The sequence below is a fragment of the Aedes aegypti genome, chromosome 3, assembly GCF_002204515.2.
Source record: "Aedes aegypti strain LVP_AGWG chromosome 3, AaegL5.0 Primary Assembly, whole genome shotgun sequence".
In the NCBI taxonomy this organism is placed as follows: domain Eukaryota; kingdom Metazoa; phylum Arthropoda; class Insecta; order Diptera; family Culicidae; genus Aedes; species Aedes aegypti.
Genome location: NC_035109.1, coordinates 337,210,907 through 337,235,494, shown reverse-complemented (window position 1 = coordinate 337,235,494; position 24,588 = coordinate 337,210,907). Strand labels below are relative to the sequence as shown.

At 39.6% G+C, this 24,588-nt stretch overlaps 3 protein-coding genes across 9 annotated transcripts in view; 2 read left to right on the top strand and 1 right to left on the bottom strand.

Annotated features, from left to right (window-relative positions):
* LOC5571208 (xaa-Pro dipeptidase) overlaps positions 1-2,551 on the top strand; it is a 365,701-nt gene extending 363,150 nt beyond the window's left edge. For all 3 annotated transcript variants that reach the window (XM_001659532.2, XM_021852482.1, XM_021852481.1), the window contains 3 exons: positions 1,341-2,055; positions 2,121-2,272; positions 2,338-2,551. In XM_001659532.2, coding sequence (XP_001659582.2) covers positions 1,341-2,055; positions 2,121-2,272; positions 2,338-2,371 — 901 coding nt within the window. In that variant the 3' untranslated portion in view covers positions 2,372-2,551. The remainder of the gene's footprint in view (positions 1-1,340; positions 2,056-2,120; positions 2,273-2,337) is intronic.
* A 5,899-nt stretch (positions 2,552-8,450) lies between these two features.
* LOC5571204 (host cell factor) overlaps positions 8,451-24,588 on the bottom strand; it is a 50,938-nt gene continuing 34,800 nt past the window's right edge. For all 5 annotated transcript variants that reach the window (XM_021850595.1, XM_021850594.1, XM_021850597.1 and 2 more), the window contains 5 exons: positions 20,297-21,607; positions 19,447-19,805; positions 18,730-19,357; positions 17,638-18,244; positions 8,451-10,146 (listed from right to left, as the gene is read on the bottom strand). In XM_021850595.1, coding sequence (XP_021706287.1) covers positions 9,986-10,146; positions 17,638-18,244; positions 18,730-19,357; positions 19,447-19,805; positions 20,297-21,607 — 3,066 coding nt within the window. In that variant the 3' untranslated portion in view covers positions 8,451-9,985. The remainder of the gene's footprint in view (positions 10,147-17,637; positions 18,245-18,729; positions 19,358-19,446; positions 19,806-20,296; positions 21,608-24,588) is intronic.
* LOC110678065 lies at positions 15,272-16,585 on the top strand. Its single transcript, XM_021850599.1, has 2 exons — positions 15,272-15,649; positions 15,704-16,585. Exons 1-2 carry the CDS (start codon positions 15,349-15,351, stop codon positions 16,120-16,122), a joined length of 720 nt encoding a protein of 239 aa, XP_021706291.1. The 5' UTR covers positions 15,272-15,348; the 3' UTR covers positions 16,123-16,585.

Sequence of the window (24,588 nt, the reverse complement as noted above, 5' to 3'; positions counted from 1 at the left end):
GAAATGAAGCCGTTGGTCCCGAGATGAACTAGCCCAGGGCTAAAAATCTCGTTAATAAAGATAGAAAAAAAAATTCCTTCGGAAGGGAAGTAAAGCCGTTGGTATTGGCCCATGTGTTGATGGTTTCGATATGTAGGGTCACAAATGTAAGGTGTATGTGGATGTCTTCATGGGCGTCCATGTTTAAGTTTTGTACGAGAAATAGGCGAACGTAAACTGATGCCAAAGGGTGTCGGTTGACCTTCCTATAAAGTGCCGGAATTGACATTTTCTTCGCTGTCTTGACCTTTACTGCCTGTGCTCTATGCATCTTTTCATCGTATTACTGGTTTCACCTTTCGGTTCGATAGCCTCTACGTTCGTTCGTCAAGATGTTTCCGTCGTTACGCCTGCATATCTTAGCAAGCGAAATGAAACATTGAGGAGATATACCGGGTACCCCCGTTGGTTTGACCACATTTAATTTGAACACTTTTTAATTTGTACCCCGCTAATTTGCACATCGTTCAAATTAAAAATGGTTCAAACGTCATTTAGCTCATGGAACGGACTAAAGTGGAATGGAACGCTGTAGAACGGAACGCAGAATCAAAACAAAACAGTGAAAGAGGTGACCAGAAACGCGTTTCTAGGGTGACTAGATGTTCAAATTAAAAATGAACCCCGATGGTTTGCATGAGGTACCGTTCAAATTAACGGGGGTGTACGGTATTGACCTTGTCGTAGAGCTTACACGTTTCGCAGGGTAATGCATCAACTTCTCAAGACGAGCTCCATCAATATTAACTTTATCCGTCGCCACGATATGCTACCCAGTAACCAATAAGCTGTACTTGGGGCCAAAGTGTTGATATACGGCTGAAATAATGCTTATAAGCCTTGAATCAAGGTCCTTGATATTAGCCGTATAAAATAATCATGTCCAATAAAGGGCTTGTGGATACCTGCGTAGTGCTATGTTAAGTTCTAACGTCATAGTTATATCGGAGAAACAGCCGTTAGATCTGCGCTCTTCTTCTTCTTCTTTCCGGCGTAACGTACCAACTGGGGCAGCGTCTGCTTCTCAGCTTGTGTTCTTATTATCACTTAATATCTTTGCCAATTGATAATGTTTACATGCGTATATCGTGTGACAGGAACGATGATACTCTATGTCCTGAGAAGTAGAAAAAAATTGCATTATGGAAAGATTCTTAACTAACTGCATTCGAACTCAAGACCCTCAACTCGGTCTTGCTGAATAGCTGCACGCTTCGACTATTTTGTCTACGTAACAATCTCCCAAAGCTCAATTGATGATTGCCGCTCGCATCTAAATATACATTTCTCGTTTATTTCAGCCGCGTCATCAAGTCCCCAGCCGAGGCGGAGGTCCTCCGTTACGTGGCCAAGGTTTCCTCTGATGCGCATAAGCGAGTGATGAAGAACATCCGCCCCGGATGGCATGAATACCAAGGCGAGGCCGAGTTTCTACACCACGCGTATTCGGTCGGTGGCTGCCGACACGTGTCATATACGTGCATCTGTGGCGCCGGGACCAATTCGGCCATCTTACACTACGGCCACGCAGGTTCGCCAAACGATCGCCTTATTAAGGACGGCGAGATGTGTCTGTTCGACATGGGTGCCAACTACAATGGCTATGCTGCGGACATTACGTGCAGCTTCCCGGTCAACGGCAAGTTCACCGATGATCAGAAGCTGATCTACAACGCTGTGTTGGCGGCAAGGGATGCCGTATGTGGCGCTGCCAAGGAGGGTGTTTCCTGGGTCGATATGCACCTGTTGGCCAATCGTGTCATGCTCGGCGAGATGAAAAAGGGTGGATTGCTGCAGGGAGATGTTGATGAGATGATGAGCGCTGGGTTGAACGCCATTTTCCAACCGCATGGGCTGGGCCATTTGATTGGGCTGGACGTGCACGATGTCGGCGGATATCTGACGCACTGCCCGGAGCGTCCGACACAGCCCGGTGCCAATCGGCTGCGAATGGCGCGTACTTTGGTGGCCGGAATGTACGTTACGATTGAACCCGGATGCTACTTCATTGAACCGGTAAGAGCGAGGTTTTTGGGTGAGCTGGTTACAAGTTATTATTCGCGTACTTTTCTATCTTACAGTTACTCAACAAGGCGTTCGCCGATCCGAACCTGAGCAAGTTCCTGGTCAAGGAGCAAATCGATCGCTTCCGTAACTTTGGCGGTGTGCGCATTGAGGATGATGTTCTGATCACCAAGACCGGAATCGACAATTTCACCGTTGTGCCAAGAACGTAAGTCACGCGATATTGCATGTGTGATGTGAGCTAAGTAACTTGAAATTGTTTTATATTTTCAGAGTTGAGGAAATTGAAGCATGGATGGCACGTTGAAAGCGGCGGAAGTCGTCGATCCGTTATACTTCTACAAGATTTTGATAAACACTGTAACACTAACCTAAGGTAGAAGCATGCATACTTCTCTTCCAAAATGATGTAATCAGCCTACATATTCTTTAAAAAAGTTTTTAAACGTACAAAATGATGATATATACAAATCTATAGAAAAATGTTTTCCTGGTTTGTGGTTCGTTTTTTATGAAGGCCGAAATTATCCTTATATTAAAAACATATGTTGCATAATTTCATACGTATTGTTATCTATCGTCATAGGTCATAGGTATTATCGCTTTCATACTGTATTAATACCTCAGAAGTTAAGAATCACAAAAAATAATTAGTTTTCTCTCTCCCACCTTACTCTATTAGAAATAGTCGGCCTTATACTGAACACTTGAGAAATTATTATTCGATCAAACGAATATTCGGCCGAATAACACCCGTCCAGTTCCTCAAAAACTACATTTTTAATCCTAGATTAAACCAAAAAAGCGAGTTTGTTGAAGGGAAAGCTTCTACGATAAAGAATTGAACGGGTTATGGATGGGAAATAATGTTCTTCTTCAGCTTTATAAACCGTTTAAAGAAATTACAAAAAAAAAATCGTAAGCTCTGAGGATTTCTGTATTTCCAAAGATAGAGAGCTGTGTTGTGCGCGATTTGTTTGTTTCATCGGTTCCCTTATAATTTGTATGGATTGAAAAATCGCTGAAGAAACTTCCCTTTGCTTACACCTCTTTACTTCTTACTCTCTTAAATGAAAAGTCACTTGAGTCGAGTAAAAGGTGTGCGGGAGCAAACTGCGACACACACAAATATTTGGCAAAATTCGCACGTTCAATGAATCATCTTCAAACTTTCAGGTAGTAAAAGAAAATATTTTATGAGTATTTTTCTATGTTTGTTTTATTCAATTTTAATGGGACGCTCCGCTTTCCATACGAGCAAATTCTGCTTTCTAACGTTCTCAGGGACATCGACCTGGTGTAGTGGTTAGAATACACGCCTCTCACGCCGTGGACCTGGGATCGAATCCTATCCCCGAAATAGTCACAAAAAATTTCAGTGACGACTTCCTTCGGAAGGGAAGTAAAGCCGTTGGTCCCGAGATGAACTAGCCCAGGCCTAAAAATCTCGTTAATAAAGATAGAAAAAAAAGGGACATCGAATTTATGATGAGCAGTGAAAAACTGGAGTCCCGGAAGCTGTCGGAAGTTTGCTTTTACATACATACGTCTCCATAACGAGGCAATGTGGTTCCGTCAACATCTGGGTGTAGAGCTACCGTGCACGTGTTTTACCTACTGTATTCTGCCGTTCATCGCGATTAGGCGCCTTTTTGGACTTTGTACGTGTCCTTCACGTTTTTTCCTTATATTTATTTTAAAGGCACTCTGTGCTCGTGGCCACTACTGTGTCGGAAATCAGTTCATCTGTAGCTTCTTTACCGATACAGATCTATTTTTTTTTTTTTTTTTTTTTTTTTTTTTTTTTTTTTTTTTTTTTTTTTTTTGTATGGTATTCAGTTGGAGCTGCCTGACAGCTTAACTTGTCAAGGCTGAACCCTCGGTCTGGCTTTTGCCAAGTTTCCCCTCTACCAGGACCAATACTCAGACGGACTAGGCAATGGCGCCCACATGAACACTGTTTTTTTATTAGTATTGTGACGTGGTAGTTTTTGAAAAGTACCCATATTCCCTTGCTTCTGAGAAAAGGAAGCATTATGAAAATCAGCAGCTCCATTAGAATTTGTTTGAAATAGTAGTGTAGAATTTGTTTGAAATAGTAGTGCATTACTAATACTGTCTAGTCGAAATGGTTTTGAATAATTTGTCATTCAAGTGCTATTCTGATTGTCTTTTACGTAAGATTAGAGTCTTAAATGTCAAGTGTCGTCAAGTCTTAACAAAATTAGGCTGTTTAGTAGTAGTTCTAGTTAATTTCATTTTTTGTTGTTATAAGTATTTATTGGTTATTACGTTCATATATCCTTCAAGAAAAAAGTCGCTTTCCTTGTCTGTTCAACAATTTTTCGAAACTAGCAAGTGTACCCTAATGATCGATCTCAGCGTCTTACTTTCCATAGTCATTTTTATAGTGAATATTGAAGAGTAAAGTTACCTTAGGCTTCTATTACAGTCTCCTTTTTCACTTTTCGGTGGCAAATGCAATGCTTCACAACGCCTACTTTCTACTTGTAAATTTTGCGAAAATGAAGCTGGAATTAGATTATTTATACCGCTGTTACAAAAGAGGTATTTCTTATTATGGCAATGTAAAAACCATATTAAAATAAGATTGTCGCCACTCATTTCTACTCAGTGAATCTACTAGTCATTTTCCTAAGAGTTCCTAAGTATTCCCTACGTCGTATATGATAACGATGTATCTAGCTAGCTAATAGTAAGAGTGGCTACGGATCATTCTGGTTAGCAAAAGGCAAACTGAACGTCACCAATAGTATTAATGTCCACTTCGAATAGATTAATTATTTGAAATGGGCATCAATTCTATCAATGACGCAGAATGTCCGTTGGATCACATCCGAGATATTATTGCGTCTATGCCATATGAATTATGACGCGGCTTTAAGCAAAAAATACCAAAATGTGATACCACCACTACAGGTTACGCCTTTGGTTTCCATCATATGGGCTAATGGATTATGCCCTCCCATCGCGGCAAGGTCGCATAACCAAGGGGAGGGTCTTTACCGATACAGATCTATTTTCAACTAATCTATACTTAAATCTACTTTCACTCTCTTCTACTCTTTTACTCGCACACCGAGCAGGTAGGAGAGTGCTCTGCTGTTAGTCCCATCGATTTCCATAAGCCCTAGTCCATTGCTCTTGGTGTGGTTCATTTTTGCCGTGTTTTCCTGAGTCGTTTGAGGCTAGCTGCCTTCGAAGAGAATCAGTTTGTCTCAGTCACCATCACCATCTCATACTGAAGGAGGATGGATGTGCTCCCCAAAGCACGGTCCTGAGTGCGGCGTCTTCTGGTGCCTGGACGGGTTTTTTTTGTGGAGGAGCTGGGAATCGAACCCATGACCTTCCGCTTTTGAAGCGAAAGCGTAACCTCAAGGCTTCGGACCCCCCTTATTTTTCGCATCTTGCACGAAAGTTTTGGATAGATTCAGTTTCTTCGCCACATCTCGAACTGAACTGTTGAGATTGCTCTTGAAAGCTTGAACTACCCGTTTGTGATCCTTAACACTAAACGGATATCTATTTTTGCCATTTTTTAAATGATCAAACGTTCGTGGTACCGATTTAAAACACGAGACACCGTAGAATGTACAATTTCAAACTTTCTGCTGATGGCACGATGAGATAGATCCGGATTTTCGAAGTACGTGGATAATGCGACGCTGGTGTTCTTCACAACCATTGCACATCTTCTAGTGAAACTTATCAGGGTGTCTACTCGTTAACCGAAATGAAATTCCCTGATATTTCCAGGTTTTTCCAGATTTCAAAAAAAAGGCGAAAAAGGACCACGTGATTATTGAGCTGAAATCGAATTCAGGTTAACTTCTGCGTCTATGAGTGCTCTCATGGCGTAGGGGTAACGCGCTCTAACTAGAGATCAGGGAGTCGTGAGTTCGGTTCTCACTGAGAAGACGTGTAACTTTTTCGCAAAACTTCACATCAATTTGTCCTTTTAATGCATTTACAAAGTATATGTAATGTTTAGCTTTTCGGTAGTTGTTAAACTCCACTCGGCTGGTTAACCGTAAACCACGATTCATAATTAAAAAAAGTACCAAAGTTCAAGTTTTATTTAAATGAATTTTATTTGCCAATAATCTTTTATTGCATATAAAAGCTCTGTTCATCATCGTGAACTGACCGGAACTGTTAAGGGCATCAATATGCGTCTTCTTGGATTTTTTTAGTAATGAAATCAAATATCTTCCAATAATTTTAAAAATTGTGCATGAAGCAGTTTTTGAAGCGACTAACTGTATCTCTTGAAAAAAGTAAGCAGGAACCAAAAAGAGACCGAAAAGAGACCAAACGGTAATAAAAAAAAAAAACGAGACCTAACAGTAACCAGGAGAAAAGAGTTTGATACGACCAGACATTTATCAGAGAATGGATGTATAACTTTATATGAGAGATTTTTTTTTCTTCAAAAGTTCGTTTAGTGATTATTTTCCATGAAATCTCTCTAATAATTTTCTCAATGAATTTCTAAAAAAAATGTTTTGAATAGCTCAAAATAGAACATCCTCCAGGACTCCTGTTTAAAACATGTTGGAATATTCAACCAGATGTTTCCAAGGATTTCTCAGGATTTTTACAAATTTCTTTGAGATTTTAACCATTAGAGAAATTTAGTGGGATTATTCCAGAGATTGCTCCTAATATGTCTTAGGGAATCAAATAATTGTAAGCAAATCTTAGGGTAACTTCTGTACAAATTTGCGTATGTTCTTAAGTCACCCTTGATGAACAAGGATTTCGAGAAGAACTCACTCTTGAGGAAAATTCACAAGATTTTTTAGATTTTTGCTAAGATAATTGAAAAAAAAAATTAAATGAATCTCTGGATAATATTCCGCCGGATTTTGTAAAGGAACTCCTCGAAAAACATAGGACGAAATCCATAAAAAAAGTATGAATGATCGGAGGATTTCTTGAAAAAAAAAATGCAGTAGCGTTAACTGGTGTGGAACCTAAAATGAATATTCCATGGGGAGATTTTGAGTAATTCTTAGAAATTTTTTTGAAAGAACTCCAGTAATCCTTGGTTGCAATGCTGGAAAAATTTCTTGAATAAAATCTAGAAAACTCAATCATGAAACATGGAATATCCGTAGATGAAATGGCGTAGAAATTTAAAGTAGGTTTTCTTGAAAACAAAACCTAGAACTAAATGTACCAAAATCTCTGGAATTTACCTTTGCGGGTTTTCTTGGCAAATTCTGTAGAAATCTTTGAAGATCTCTTAGAGTAACGACTGAAGAACTCGATTGAAAATTTAGTGAAAAAAATAACTGGAGAAAGTCCTGGGATAGTCTTTGGAAAATTGTTCAAAGTAATTTCTGAGAAAATTACAAGAGGTAATAACGTTGAAGTGTTCAAGGATTTCCTAAGGCAAACTCTGGATAAGAGTAGAGAGTTGGTAAAGAAATTTCTGGAAAGAACCCTGTAGTAGTTCTTGATAGTATTTTAAATGAAGTCTGGAAAAAACCATTAGGATAATTCCTGAAACTGTACTTAAGAAATATAAGAAGAAATTCAGCATATTAATTATCTGCATCTGCAAGCAAGATAAGATAAAAAAAGACTTCAGAGGCCATTTTGGTGAAAATAGAGATTTTAGAGACCTTTAATAAAAAATAGTAACTTTTCAGAGACTTGAATTGAAATAAAGACCAATTAACTAAAAAGAAACCTGCCACCGGCCCTAGATAAGTTAATCCTTTACTGATTACATGTAAAAATATTGAAAACGTCAATCATGTTTTGGTAAGTTGACAAAATTTCATACTCGAAATGATCGTCAAATAGCGTTTTGATAGCGGCGCAGCCAAATTTTTTTCAATTCAAGCGAATTTTCTAGCAAATAATGGTTACTCTGCGTTTTGACGCAAAAATCCTTTGTCGTGAAAATATTGTACGATGAATTACTGCCTTCAAATAATTTCCCTGATTGTGATCGAATTTCCCTGAGAATTCCAGGTTTTTTCCAGGTTGAATAAAATTTCCTGATAATTCCAGGTTTTCCAGGTTTTTCCAGGTAGTAGACACCCTGCTTATACAGCGTAATCAAATACACATTGAACAAATAACACCCAAATAGGAAAAATCCAACGGGTAAAAAGTGGTGCAATTTGATTCCGTACATCCTTTACCGACCGTAGAACAGATTCGTCCGAAATTCCTCACCTCAATCCACTCGTAGAATAAGCCCAAAATTGCGCCACTCGTGCAAATCACTTTGAGGTTGTTCGTAAAATTCTTGACAGTATAGACTAACGACTGTGACAGCAGTTTTGCCACTCAGAGGAGAGTAAGAGGTTGTTCGGATCTTATAAATGCCAAATTTGAACACATGCCAATTGAATGTTTTAACAAATACCTTACAGCTTTATTACTTTTTTCTGCTTCCCGAGAAATAAGAAAAAATCGAGGAATCGGATTCCATTCCATTTTTCTGCTTGTTGATTTCTATATGTATTGAGGGTTTCTAGTTCTATCCTTCTGCGATCTATTATAATGGGTTTTCTGTATAAATCATGCATCATGTGTGAGTAGAATAAGCTTTCAAAACAGAAAAGGGATCTATCGCGCATATATTTTTTTTCCACGTCCATTCATTCTACAGCTTGTTGCACTGACACACTCATAATCGTCGAATGAAAGTAGTTTAACCGCCTTAGTAGATTCACGCACAAAACCAACTAAAAATCAAAGGAAACACGTTCATCAATAGGGTTTTCTTATATTTGCTTAGGAAATCACAACAACTATCAATTAGGAATAGCATCAATTTGTTAATATGTGCATAATGTCTGTAGGATGAAGAGATCCTGCTTTCATTTCGTTTTCATTAGGAGAATGTTAGATCTAATAACTGGGGCTATTCAACGGATGAGGTGAGACGAGGCAGCTTGAAGGTGCTTCCTGTTATCGAGCCACATCATCTCACCCCACCAGAATAATATTTCCCAATGTAATATGGTTGGGATGTATGTTGAGAGAGTTGTTACAAACAAAATCATATTTCCAGTTTTCATTATGAGCTTACCTTTCAACAACTCAATACAGAAATCAGTTTGCAATGTGTATCGTCCCTTGAATATGTCACGGATTGAAATATCATTTCTTAAATAATCATTCTCAAGTGAAAAAATGAATACATATTTTAAAGTTTAGTAAAGTTTAGAGTTGTTCCTTTATCTCTGCGATTCACATAAATTATAACGAAATTGAAACCGAGAAAACAACCATTTTGTCTGTTTATAGGGGTTCATTTCGATCTTGTTTGTGTACACTACTATATTTTGTGTTCCTAAAGCTAATATGTTCATTTAATTATTATCCGCTTCGTCTTTCTGTATCAGCACACACACAACTGTTATTTGCGCTAAATCTCTTCCTTCTGCTAATTCTGCTGGATGTGTCGCATTCTTCAAAATTAGCTATGTAAATTAATAAGTGACATTCTTAAAACTGGTTAATAGAAAATTCCGCAAATTTCTTCATTTCCCTAAGCACTAACGAGACAAAAAGCCAAACTTCAGTTGCGCTTACCTTCAACTTCAATTTCTATGTATAAAGAGCTGGGAGTAGCATATCTCAATCCATAAAATAAGCTTTTCCGACCAGGAAAAAATATATAACACATCACACTCATGCAATTGCGTTCTCTCCAATCGATTCTGTTTCCGTTCAACCGAAAATGAATGTCTGAACTTCTTCTAAATATGTTGTAATAATATGGTTTGCCCTAACACTTTATCCGATTATTAAAACTACATTTGCGACGCTACTTTTTACACGATTTGCTTCCGATCGCACACCGATCCTGTTTCTTATAGTCCTGTACATTTTACAACCATCGACGTATGAACCGAATCGCAACGGAACCCACCTAGTTCGGCGATGTAATCATCGACGAGTTGACGCCCGTTTTTGCCCGTTTCGTGTTCGTCGAGGGAGATTTGTCGCTAAGTCGTTTCACCGCCGCCGAAGACGGTCCAGTGCCTTGACCTGCGGCGCCGGGGGCAGGCGTTCCTTTGGCCGATTGGGGATCTGGAAAAAGGAACAGAAAATCCAGAACGGTTAGATTTAAGTACCTAATTTGACAGCCATCAAAGGGCTGGTTGGTAACAACTAAATGCAGTTATAAAGGGACCTAAAGAGATCAAACAGGAACCAGGATACAGGAGTTTGATTCCTCATACAATCTGATAAGGTATTTCTTTATAAATGTTTCTAAGACATTTTTTAGGAATTCCTCGTTACATTACGAGAAGTACGATTGCTTATATTACTATACGTATTTTTTTTTCATGATTATCACAACTCACAAGGAATTTCATCAGAATTTGCTCACAGTTCCCTTAAGATTTTACTTCGAAGGTTTCTTCAGGAATTCTTCATTTATTGACTTTAAGGACATCTTAAGGAATGCCACTAAAAATTTTGTTTTGATGCTTTCAACAATCCGACTTGGAACTTTCTTGAATATAACCACAGGAATTTCATTAACCCTCTAATACCCAAATTTTTATTTTCGATCCAAATATCATTTTTAGTTATCTAAAATCATTCTAAACACGTTTTGGGCAATGATTAATTTTTATTCGCAAATCTATAAATTTTGGCTTTTGATTTTTATAATATTTATTTTTGAACATCCCTATTCTTTTCCATTTTTTCTTGAAGCCTCTTGTAGTTACTGATTTTTGGCAATTATAAAAATTCAGGTTTTTACGGTACTTTTAAAAACATTAAATTTTAAATATTTTTCTGGAAATATTTTTATTTTCCGTGTAATTAACGGAAAAACAGGTTAGAAATTATTTTAATACCACCAAGCTCTTCTTCTGGGATAGGTTGATAGTAGAAAAATATAAAAGGTACGATTTTTTATATTACACGTTAAATGAGCCCTAGGCATTTGTACGTTATATAAGAATAAAAATTTTCAAACATTTTTCAAAAACACAAAAAAGTTTAAAAAGCCATAAAAAACTTTTCTTATATGCGTGTTATGAGTCAAGGTTCATGCCAAAAATAATATCACTTTGATATCCGAGCTACGGAAAAATACACAAAATTCCAAAGTGTACCCCGTCTAAAGGCGGGGTTGGGTATTAGAGGGTTAACTATTCCTTGAAGAATTACCTCAAATATTCCATGAGGATTTTATTCAGTGATTCTTCAACGATTTCCCTGCGATATATATACGTTCGAAAATTACATAAACGTAACGTTGTTTAGATAAAAATTTGTTATCTTAAGCATGAAACGAGCTCACCAGTTGGTAATTCATTCTCGACTGATCACGTATGTCTTTACACACTCGCACAACGCGATCCGGGCATGATTGATCTTGATTCCGTGGGTTAATAAAGGTGAAATTTAGCGTGACATAATTTGTGTACCATCCCTTAGGGACATTTTCACAGTAGGGTAAGGCGGGACAAGAACTCACAAGTAACATTACTAGCTGAACAATAGTTTATCCAGCTGAAATATGGTTAGTAGTGATCCTTTATAAGAGAGATACGCGGAAGCTGACATTTAGTGTGAGTGACATCCGTGTACGGTGCCAAATGTATCACAACTACAAGCAAGCGAGCTCCCATAAGAAGCAGTGTAAAATAGTGACGTATTAGATTTTTGTTTACGTTTTTTCTTGTTACTAATACATAGCCTTTGCTTCTTCTTCCACACCTTAGTATATATTCTCATTGGGCCAATCGAACAGCGAGAGCTGTCAAAGTGTGAGCCAAACGAACATGCGTTATGTTTGTTTAGAACTTTTCTTGAGGAGAAATGTAATCCGCTCGAAATTATCCCGGTGAAAGTTATTTTGCATATAGCAAAAAATATGAAAGTTTTTCCTTTTTTGAATTTTTGTCAATGCGATACAGTAGGGACCTCGATGAATTTTAGGCTGACAAAATGGGGAACCTGACAAAATCGGGTCATATTTTTTGTTTCTGTTTTTCAAATTTTGACGTGTTAATATTTGCTTATGAACTACGTTTACAACCTACATAGGCTATAGAGGGGGCGAGGGACATGGGCGTAGCCAGGTTTTTTTTGTTTATCAGGGGGAGAAGAGGCCCTCACAATTCCATTCAATTTTTGCACCAAAACGATCTTTATACACTGCATATGAACCCTTGTGGCTTGTGAACCCCCAAAACCAACCCCCTCCCCCTATGCACTGCCTATGAGGCTTTAACAGTAAGCAAAGAGAGGTCCTGAACGTGTCTTTAATAACGAGTCCATTTAACGTCTTGGTGAATTACTTATTGGAAAAATTCTAAAGATTCGATTCGTACTGTTCCCCTCGATCGGCAATTTTGAACTGGCCATTAAGACAACCGGAATCATTCAGATGATTCTACATGACCATTGCATTGTCTTAGATTTTTTCTTAGGATACCGAAATTCCTAAAAAATCATATGAAAGTTCCTTTAAGTTTTTATTTCTAGAAATTTCTTCAAAGTGGCATCAGTAATTGCCTCAAAGGTCTTCTTGGAATTACTTTAAGTATAATTCATAGAATGTTTCAACTGAAGATTGCTGTATAAATTTTTCATGAAAAATATTTGAAAATTCATCAACATTTCTGCACGGGTAGAAGTCATAATCCAAAAACAAAATGATGGCTCATGATATCATGATTTCAGAGTGTTCTCAGCTTATGAAAATACACCATAAAAATACACCATGATGAGTCAAATTGCCGTAACACAACAAATGCGTTATGTTTTTGTTGCGGATCGCTCGAAATCATGAATCACATTCCTAAAATCATGAGCCGCGCATCCACTTATGATCAACAACATAAAAAAATAAAAAGATTCGAAAGAATCATAATTGAACTCCGATCTTCAAGATCAGTAGCCGAGAAGCTTGACCTCGGGGCTATATCACATATGTAATTACTAGGCTTGATAATTCTCCTCAACATCATCAGAGTTTGGTGACATACTCTAGAGCAGCGTGCTGCCTTTGTCTCTTTGGGAGGGAGCGAAAAAATGCTAAGCAGAGAGGCAACGAAAAATGAGTGAGGAAGATGCAGCACAAAACACAACAGAGTAAAATTCCATAAAAAAAGGGAGCTCTCACAACTCCCCGAGGACTGTCTGTTCGAGCGGCAGACTCAAGAGTTCTTTTGAAGTGTGAGTTATGGTGAGCATCGCAACGAAAGAGAGAGAGTACCTGAAAAAATCCTCACATTTTTTTGCACTCGCACTCGAATTGCTTGAGGATCTGTGTTGAAAATTTTGAGTTCATTTTATTCTCCTCAGAAAAACGGCAAAATCGCCTCCTCTTTGCCTCGCAGAGGAGTTTCTATCAAGCCTGGTAATTACTTGGCATCAAATGCAAATGTTGTTTGAAACACGACTGCGTTGATGACATTTGATAGCTATTTTCTTCAATCATCATCCATCATTGAAAAAGCAAAGCTACTATGTTCAATTTTGAAACATGTCAGCAATTGCGCCATTTGGCAGCAGCTCTAAATGCAGGGGAATGAGGAATGTCGTATTTGAGATATTTTTTTACAATTTATCTGTAATTCGGATACAAAAATGATGTACTACAATAATGTTCAGAAATGACAAAGGAATGGTACCGTGTACGCACCTAACTTTGCGCAGCTCCTAACTTTGCGCAATGTCCTGATTTTTTCAAAAAATCCAATAAAATATTGATTTTTCAAACATTTGAAACGCAGCAAAACAATTGTTTATGTGTAATAAGGACTTGACGTGCATTTGTTTACTATGGAAACCTCTTTGATGATAATAAATAAATAAAAAACCCTATCGTCACAGAGACAAACGTCAACTTTTTCATTGTCTTAGTACAAGCGCTAAAGAGTGCCTCTGTCAAAAATCAATAATTTTCGTGATAAAACTGTGTTGTGATGAAAATTTCTGCGGTGTAATAGCAAGGAAGGTAATATTATTTGTATTACATTGTTTTTTCAGGTTATATTTTGCATTTAAATTAGAAAAAAGTGATGCGCAATGTTGGGAACCATATTTTACATTGTGTTCTAATTTTTTGCGCACTTCTAGCAACTCGAAATGGCTCGTAAGTACATGGTTTATTCGTCAACGCAGGTGGCGAAAGCTGTCGATCTTGCCAGAAACGGTTACCCAATCCGTAGGGCAGCGGCTCAATGTAATGTTCCAGAAAGTACAGTTCGTATGAAGCTGAGGGCAAAGCGTGCATCGAAAAATCCCGGAAGGCCGACTGTGTTGACAAAGGAAGAGGAGACTTTTATTGTAAGCTGGATCATTGATAGCGCGAAGGTTGGCTTCCCGGTTGATGGACAACGGCTAAAAACTTCCGTCGCATATTTGTTCAAATTGTCCGACAGAAAAAGCCCGTTCAACGATGGAATTCCCGGTAGAAAGTGGCTTAAATTGTTCCTCAGACGGCATCCCAACATATCTCGTCGAATTCCTAGTGCGCTGTCGAAGCAACGGGCAACTGTAACGGAAACGAAAATTCGAGTGTGGTTTGATCACATTCAATCATACTTTGACACGAGCAAACTTAACCATGTCGCTGCTGATCCCGTCCGTGTGTTCAATATGGACGAATCAGCCATCCGTCTGGTTCCAACCAGAGAAGAAGTTTTTGCGAAAACCGGAGCCAAATACGTACACACGAACTGCGCAAATTCGGAGAAAGAAGCATATACCACTTTATTTGCGGCTAACGCGGCTGGAAGTTTGGCGACTCCTCTTGTTCTGTTTCCCTACAAACAGCGAATGCCAGCTGAAATAGCCAGACATGCTCCCTCTGGCTGGGCAGTGGGAAAGACCCAATCGGGATGGATGAACCAGGAGACGTTTTACTATTATCTGAAGAATATTTTTCACCCTTGGCTTCTCAAGATGAAAATTACCCTTCCGGTAATTGTATATGTAGATGGTCACACATCGCACGTCTCTTATCAAACCACAGAGTTTTGTAGAGAAAACGGAATTGAGTTGATTTGTCTCTTCCCGAATGCAACCCACATCCTTCAGCCTCTGGATGTGGCATTTTTCAGACCTCTCAAAGCTCGTTGGAACAAAAGGCTGATAGAATGGAGGACTCATCATGCGGGAGAATCAATCGCCAAGCACGAATTCACACCGCTGCTTAAGAAAGCTGTCGATGACATGGAAAATTTGAAGAACACATTAACGAATGGTTTTCGAAAATGTGGTCTCGTGCCTTGGGACCCGAACGCCGTAAATTACGCGATGCTTCCGGAGGTCCACAACGCAGATCCTGAAGCGGCAAGTAATGGCACAGACAATTCCAGTGACCCCGAGGATGCGCAGGTCGCATTACTTTCGTCTCTTGAGGACTATCTCAAAGTTGGTCAGCTGAAGTTGTTTATGGAACATCAAGCTGCTGCCGTGTGGCCAGGACCAGCGGAGGATACGAACTTATTTTACGTATGGCAGCAAATCAAGAAAAATCATGTATTCCGTTCGTCCAACGAAACATCTTCCGAACTAGTTGATGCTTTCCAAGGATTCGACGAAGCTTCCCTTGAAGGTAATATTTTTTATAATGCACTCATTCAAATGATTCATTTTAATTATATTATAGATGAGCGCACTGCAGACAACCGAAGTTTTGCAGCACTATTGGACAGCATTGTGAATGAAAAATCTCTTGATGAAAACTCGCTTGAACTTCCGTTAGAGCCTACTATTTCTGCAAGCTCGTCAAAGTCATCACGTCCGGCTGAAGACATGAACAGCCGAGAGGATTTTCTTGAGAAAGCATTCACCATACCAACGGTTTCAAGAAAATCACCAAAGCGTGCGAAGTCAAATCGTCCACGACCACCTGCAGTGGCTACGAGCGAGGAGTTCCGAGAATGGTACAAAGAGATGGAACAGAATAAGGAAAACGAAGAACAGAAACGCCAAGAAAAGAAAGCTGCCAGAGAAACAAAAAGGAAGAAGAAAACTAGTTATGTAAAACAACGTCCGAAAACTAAGACACAAAAGCCACGTTTATGAACTGCGAACTTGATTGTAATTTTGAAAATATCAAATCAAATAAAGAACGTAAAGCATGTTCCTTTTAACGTGCCTCAACTAAAGTTTTTTTTTTATTATTTGCAGCAAAATGGACTACAAAGCAACTCCTGTTTGAGCGAAAATTATAAGTAAAATAGAAACTGAAATTATTTAGAACAAACGAGAATTTTAAACCATGCGCAATGTTAGGAACATCATGCGCAAAGTTTGGCACAATCTAGATTTTATGCGCAATGTTAGGCACACGGTATTGAATCACCTTTTACATTTCATTCAATTTTTATAATTCACTATTATTCTTTTTTAACTATGCTCCTTACTAAAGGGTTAAAGGCCAATCGTTGACAACGATTTAAATACTTAAAAACATATTTTGGCATTTTTTGTAGAGAAAATAAGATTAGAATTTCTTAACTGCGCAAAGTTAGGTGCGTACACGGTACTACGGTTGAACTTTTATGATTAGGCATGAGGTTAAGAATCTCGTAGAACAAAAACTGTAAAGAAATGTATGTTTTACAGGTACTTTAATGAACAGAAATAAATTTTATGAGGTCAAAACCATCTCTAATCGGCATACAGTGTTCTCAAAAGTTGTAAAGTACTAATAATACGTTCAACTAGTGGTATTTATTTTGATTTTCGTTTTTCTAAATTCTCGTTAGAATTTTTTGAATGTAAAAAATAGCCAAAAAACACAAATTCGATTTGAGGCACCTCCTAATCTTCTACAAATTGGATAAAAATTTGTCTGGTGGTTTGTTTTAGTATTGCAACTATGACTAGGGGTGACTGGTTGAATCCCAGAAATTTTGTTTTTAGTGAAACTGTCTAATGTCGGTGTGTATCGATAGAGGATTAGGCAACGCATAAATGTAAATAGACAAACACGGAATTTGTCTGCTGATGTCCGAGAAAATTACAAAAGAAGCACGGCATCGGCTTAAGCTGCCGAGAATACGTAAGTGTCCCTACCTTGGGATATTTCTTTGAGATGTACTTGAAAAAGAGTTTATTTTTCATTTAAAATGAAAAAAAGTATTGATATTTACTGAACAGTATTCCTATTCGCCCCATCGCGGCCCGAAGGCTCTCCAGATCTCTAGTTAAAAATAGAGACTTTTAAGAGACGCATTAGGGGCCCAGATAGCCGTAGTGGTAAACGCGCAGCTATTCAGCAAGACCAGGCTGAGGGTCGTGGGTTTGAATCCCACCGGTCGAGGATTTTTTCGGGTTGGAAATTTTCTCGACTTCCCAGGGCATACAATATCTTCGTACCTGCCACACGATTTACGCATGCAAAAATTGTCATTGGCATGGTAAGCTCTCAGTTAATAACTGTGGAAGTGCTCATAAAAACTCTAAGCTGAGAAGCAGGCTCTGTCCCAGTAGGGACGTAACGCCAGAAAGAAGAAGATACACATTAAAATAGTGACCAAGTTTCTTAAAAGAGACTTGGTACCAGCACTGTAAACTTTTAAAATACCAACTCACCTTGCAGCCACCTGACTTGCGTGGCCGGTCCGTAGCCCTTGTCGTTGCGTGCCGCAATGCGGAAAATGATCGCCGGTTTGGATGTCTGGTCAACGTGCGCCGTCAGCAGCGATTGATTCGGCACCGTACACTGATTGTTCGGTCCGCAGTAGACCCGCACGAATGCAAGCTGCGCCGATTGGTTGGCCTTATCCTTGGCATTTTGCGACTTGACCGCCAGGTAAACGGAGTACTCCAAAATGTCGCCGGTGGTCGATGGTGGCGGTTCCCACGATAGGTGAGCTCCGTCGGTCGATTTCGAAATCTTGATAGCCGATGGTGCACCGGGGAAGCCTGGCAGACAGGTCTTGAAGGGTGCCACGTCGCTCCATTCGCCCCGGCCGCAACTGTTAATGGACGCCACGCGGAATCGATAGGCACAACCCGGTTCCAGATTTATCCTCTTGTACTTGACCAAATCCGGAAGGTTGTCCGCGGTGAGCGTATCGCCGTCGTACAGGCAGTTCCACTCGTCGAAGTCGACAAAGTTGGACACAGTGTGCGATAGGGTCTTGAAGATGCCCACGGTGTACCACTTTTCCGATTCGTCTTTAATTTTGGGTTTGGCCTGGAAGGATAAAAGATTTAAGAAGTGTTACAATAGAAACAAATCGACCTACAGTTAAAAATTGTACTATTATATCAAGATAAACTATAAAAATATTTTAAAATATATTTTGTTACATTAGTTCAGTTTGATTTTCAAATTAAATTTGCAGCGTTTTTCGTGAATATGATAAAAAGAAAATATTGAAATCTCATGCGTCTTAGAACTTCGATTTTAAAACGGTCTTTGACAAATTTAAAGCTTAAAAATGTGTTTAACAGTATCAGTACTGTATTGATGCTCAAGGACTCGTTGATAAACACTATAACCAATTGTACGATTAACCCTTTGTCTGTTTTCTGGGGTCAATATGACCCCAGAGAACTTGAAGGGCTGTACTTCTTTTGTTAGTGAATGGTTACAGTTGTACACACATTCAAATAATATGTCTGCAAGTGTTTCTGTTTGCCCCATTTACGATATGTGAGTATTATTAAAATACTTACGTCTTCCTTTTCGTCTTTCGCCTTGGCGTTCGTTCCCCGTATGGTTTTCGTAGAGGTGATTATCTTATTACTTGCTGGATTAGCAGTAGTTCCAGGAATCGTTGTGACGACCGTCGGGACAGATGAATTCATCGTTCCGTTGCTGCTATTGCTCAAAATATTGGCCGGGGGATTTACCGGTGATTGTAACACAGGCGAAGTCAACATAAACTGCTTGGAGTTGGCGGAGTTGGCATCGAAGTACTTGATGGTGGTGGCCGTTGGCTGCTGGGTCTGTGGACTTGCAGCGATGGTGAGCACTCCCGAGGGGGATGATGAAACCGTCGATGACGACGTCGTGCTCATCAGATCTGAAAGTACGGAAGTTGCCGAGGCAGCGGCCTCTGCCAGTGCATCCAGATGTCCTCCGGTGCTAGTGTTAATGGTGTTTGTAGGGTCTTCCGATTTGACCATGGAACTGCTGGGAAGCTGTGCTACCAGTTGAGTTCCATCGGCCAAGGTAGCAACCTGGGTTAGTTCGCTACCGTTTCCGGTCGTTTTGAACGTGATGGTTTGCGTTTCGCCGGATAAAGATCTCGTGAAGCCTTCCATTGTACTACTTGACTGCAGCAGACCAGAGTTGAGTTGTCTGAGAAGGAAGAAAACAGTAACGGTGTTGAAAGTTAGGTTCCGAGAAATGGTAACGCAGTTCCAAACTGAATTCAATTTTACACTCACATAATATTGTCGCTACCGGAACCAGCAGCGGCGAGCAGATCGGCATTTTGCAGAGAAAGCAGCTCTCCGCTTTTGATGGTAGTGAGAATGTTGGCCGCTTCGGTTTCCGATGCAGTGGGAGCGCTGTTCACACTGACGACCATTGTGGTGGCGGTTGTCGAAGTGCCGTCAGCGTTCAACAGTTGAACCGTTCCGGGAGTACCGGATGTGGTCATGGGTGGTGCTAAGGCTGAATCGGCCATCTTTGAGCTCGTGTCATCGGGACTGCCAGTCATCACAGCGGTAGTTGCACTGAGGGCATCCTTCACCGCGTCTTGCGTGGACGTGGCACTGCTATCCGGTTGATCGCCGAAGGACATCTGTAGGGGAATAGTGGGTTGGAATCGAATATGAGGACTTGTTACTAGGGCTATGCACAATGTATGAACATGAGCATTGATTGAGTAGAACAAACGAAATTGCACAACGAACCAACAGAATGTACATTTTCGAGGAAAAAAGTTGTGCCATCCATTGTTACCGGACCAAGATTAGCTCTACATCTCCATGATTGTCACATTTTGGCAACATATTTGCTGGTGTGTGCGTGAATTTGATCGAATAATTCCGAAATTTTGAAATCCGTAGAAGAATATTTTAAAACGAGGCATTAGAAGCAGTTACATCGCTAAACGCAACATTTTCTGAATATCTCAAACCGAATTTTAGTGCTTGATACAAACTTGGGTTGTCCGAAATGTGTTTTTTTTTATTTATCGTTTACCACACAATTAACTGTACTGTTTCTTTAATTATAAAACGTACAACTCAATACAATTCGAAAAAAAAGGTTTCAATAGCTTAAACTCACATTGTTTGTCGATTCCGCAAACCCACTTTGCTCCGCTTCGGTGACACCACTGCCCGCCAGGAGGGCTACGTCCTCCATCGAAACATCAGCCGGCTCTGCGGTGGCCGCTGTAGCCTCACTGGCATCCGGAGCATCACCTTCGGTAGCTTCCGACGGCTGCGGTGGAGGTAAATCACCATTTGCAGTTTGACTGGAATCGACTTCCCCGGCTTCCTCTCCGGACAGAAGTTGCTGCTGATCGTCTAAGCCACTGGCCGAAGAAACACCCTCATCACCTGCTTGCTGTTGCGACTCTGATGCAGTAGCCGCAGCATCTGCCTCCATCGGTTCATCCTGATCCATCGATTCGGCAGCATTGGCTTCTGCGTGGCCTTCGGCACCTTCCGCTGCAGCCGCTGTACCTTCCGCCGGTGGTTCACCTTGAGCAAGCGGATCTTGCTCTTGGGTCGATTCTCCCTCCGGGGTCCCAATTGCTGCAGCACCTCCAAACAGTCCTAATCGTACGTACCGAGGTGTCCGCCTCGACACAGTTTCCTCCATAGCAACGTCTTCGTCGTCATCGGAAGAAAGGAAATCGTTGCATCCGTCCAGCTGTTCTATGACGCCAGGCCATAGCTTCATCTTTTTACATTTAGAAGCACCTTCCATCGATTCAACTTCTATGATTTGAGCACCTAGCTGTCCTTCCTCGTCTGAGTCGTCGTCTGAACCGAACATATCGAAGCATCCATCCATTTGCTCAATTTGATCGCCGTCATTCTCAATCAGACCGGCTTCAGCAGCCAGGGCGGCGAACGCGGCATCCGTCGAAACCTGTTCCTGCTGCTGCTGCTGTTGTTGCTGTTGGAGTTGCGCTTGCTGTTGCTGAAGTTGAATCTGCTGATATTGCTGTTGAGTCACTATCCGCGTAGTCGTCTTCGATGGCAACATGACAATCTTTTGCTGACCATGAACGCCTGTCATGGTGGTTCCAATTCCTCCAGCAGTGCCTGCTCCGGTCGACGATGGAACAATGGTAACCGTTTTCTGGCCGCCAGCCGAGGGAGCTAGCTGAACAGTGACGGCCTTGCCACCAATCGTGAGGGACTTCTGCTGCATGTTGATTATCTGCGTGCCACTGATCTTCTGACCCGCTGCTTGCAGTCCTCCAACGGGAACGGTGAAGGTAATGGGCTTTCCTCCTTGAACAGCCCGCAGCTTGATGGCTTGTCCACCGATATTGGCAGTACCGGCGGTTCCAGCCGTGCCCGCTTGCAAAACGGTTGCTCCACCGATGTTTGTGGCACGGGACGTAGATATTGTATTGATCATCTGAAATTAGAACGAGATTTTTTTGAGATTTTCTTACCATGAAACGATAATATGAGCATGGGCCATTAGGCATGATGGTCATTTGGCATAATATCTTTACATCATGAACAAGCCTCATTTGAAAGAACGAGTATAATTTTGTTTATGTCAAATGTCCATTATGCTAGATGGTCCGCTCTCAGGGCTGGTAGCAACTAGATGTCTTGAAAATAGATGCTCAACAATAGAGACCTCATGTCTGAAAATAAGAACCTAAAATTTTACCTACAGTCAGTGACAGGAGTTAGGCAGTGAACCGTTTCACCGATTCGTTTAACTTTTATTTAAAGTCTGACGTTTCGATAGTTATTTCCCCCTCTCTTGGTTAAATTTAAGTTTGCGGTCGACCCATTTGAATTTTGAAAGACGAATAGTATTTCAAAACAAAGTTGACAGATACATAGTAGTTATTCTCAAATTTCCGGCACAAAATAACTTTTGAACTGTCAAGTTTAACCATGCCCCAGAGCAGGTTTATTTTCAACCGAAGAGGAAATAACTATCAAACAGTCAAATTTTAACTAAAAGGTAAACGAATTGGTGAAACGGTTCACAGCCTTATTCAACAGATGTGGTTTTCCATACAAAATGCCTCTATATGTTAGCTTTTGGCAGTCCGAATTGGCTGAAATTTGAACAACAAATTACAAATAACCTGAAGTTGTTCCTATAGCAGAGCAATTCTCGCTGAAACCAGGCCGCCATCGGCACCCATCGTTAGAATTCCAATTTTATGTCACTGATCGCTAGTTTTCGATAAAACTTAAGGGTGGTCCTTTCTTTTTTCTCAAATTGGTGAACCCCTCGTACGCCAGCTAGCTGAACAGTTTGCAAAAAAGCCCATTTTTTGATAAATCTTGGGTATTTCTTCACGGGATATGTCTCATATTTCGCTAGGAACACATAACAAACTTAGTGGCATCGTATAGAGAAAGGATATAGCTTTCATTTGAACTCGAAAAAAATTGGCGGCCATTTTAAATTTGGCCGCCATCTTGAATTTTGTTAGAAAATTCGTTTTTTACCATTAGCGCACCGCTAGTTTTGAATTCTGAGATCACCATCAGAAAGCTGAGGAAAAATTGCGTAAGATAGGCTACAAAAACTAGGTGAGCAATGGTATTTACCCTATCAAATGAACGATTTTCTAAATCATGTTATACAATTTTGACGTATATGGCGAGTGCAATCAATACAAAAATCTTTTTTGTACTACAAAGAAACAAGTTCTCAACCTTTGGTGTTTTATTCGAGTCGAGTGAAGAATAAGAATATTATTTTGAGTGAAAAAATATGGCGGCCATCTTGGATTTTGACGCCATCTTGATTTTAGGTAGAAGAATAAATTTTTCACCTTGATAGCACTCAGCATGTTGAATTTAGAGGCTATCAATAAAGAAAGGTTACGTATACTCTTCTTCTTATTATTCTTAATTTTCCTGACGTTACGTCCCTACTGGAACCGAGCCTGATACTCAGCTTTATTAATCATAAATACAGGTTATTAAATAGGAATTTTCTTTTATAATGCGATTTCTGACAACAGAATAATTCTTCGACATATTTTAGAATTCAGTAATAATGAATAAAAAAATTCAATAAATGAAAACCGTCCAAAAACATTGATTGTATTAAACAAACATATTTTTACCATATGCATTGTTGTTCATTGAATGAAGTTTATAGATTGCGCGTCGGGACATTAGTAAGTCTTGTGGTAATATCTGTAGTAAAACATTGACAAAAGTGCATTAATTTAGAATGGAAATCTTAAATCTTGAAGCAAAAAAACATCCTTGATTTTCTGAGCCATAAAGTATTGTTTTTAGTACCGCCCAGCATGCATGTGAAAAATGTGGACGTAATGCCGAGTATCATTTCGAGGTTGGAAAATCTGGCGGCCATCTTGGATTCCGACGCCATCTTGGTTTTTAGCAGTTGAATGATTTTTTACCATCTCAGTGCTCATCATGTTGAATTATGAGGCCTCCGTTAAAAAAAAACAATCAGATTCTATTTTTCTTATCCTATCTCAGTTGTTCCACTGATTGTTCATTTCTATCAATAGTTTAAGACCAAATAAATGTAAGAAATAATGCTAATTTCAACTCGAAGATATGCAGAAGAATCATTCAGGTAGCAAATAAGCGTTAAAAAATCATATTTGAAAATTTGTTTTCAAAGCTAGTTAAACTGAGGGGCTGTCTCTGTTCCAGTAGGGACGTAACGTCAGGAAAAAGAAGAACAAGAAGAAGAATAAGTGTAAAGGTAGCATTAAAATTCAACATGTTGAGTGCTATCAAGGTGAAAACTCATTGTACTACTTAAAACCAAGATGGCGGCAAAATCCAAGATGGCCGCCAGATTTTTTCACTCAAAATAATACTCCTATTCTTCATCTGTCTCAAATAATACACCAACGATCGAAAACTTGTTTCTTTGTTGTACAAAAAAATGATGTTTGCATTGATTGAACTTGCCATATACGTCAAAATAGTAGAACATGATTTAAAAATCGTTCATATCATAGGGTAAATACACGCAAACAAATATTGTTGTATAATCTACCGAATCCATGGTAGAATTAAGAACTGCACCAACGATTTTCAACCGACTACAAAAATCTGTTAAGTTTACTATAATCTGGTAAAAATCACTGAGCAGTGTAGTAAATGTGACTATGTTTATAGTAGCCTCGACTACAAAGCATTGTATTTCAATCCGTGACACCCACCGTACAACACAGTATGGTGAAAAGTACAATGCCAAACTTGTCAAATCTAGAATGTTTCTAGTCATAAATACTACAACTCTGGTTAAATAAACAGAATATATTTTCTTGTTGACTATGTTATGGTAGAGTTAACAGATTAATGTAGTCGGTTGAAAATCGTAGGTGCAGTTCTTAATTTTACCATGGATTCAGTAGTTTCTACAATAAA

Bases quoted from the DNA above. Each gene is read 5' to 3' on its own strand.
- LOC110678065 (XM_021850599.1), top strand. From the start codon at position 15,349: ATGCTTCCGGAGGTCCACAACGCAGATCCTGAAGCGGCAAGTAATGGC. The intron at 15,650-15,703 runs GTAATATTTTTT...ATTATATTATAG, and splicing joins CGACGAAGCTTCCCTTGAAG to ATGAGCGCACTGCAGACAAC.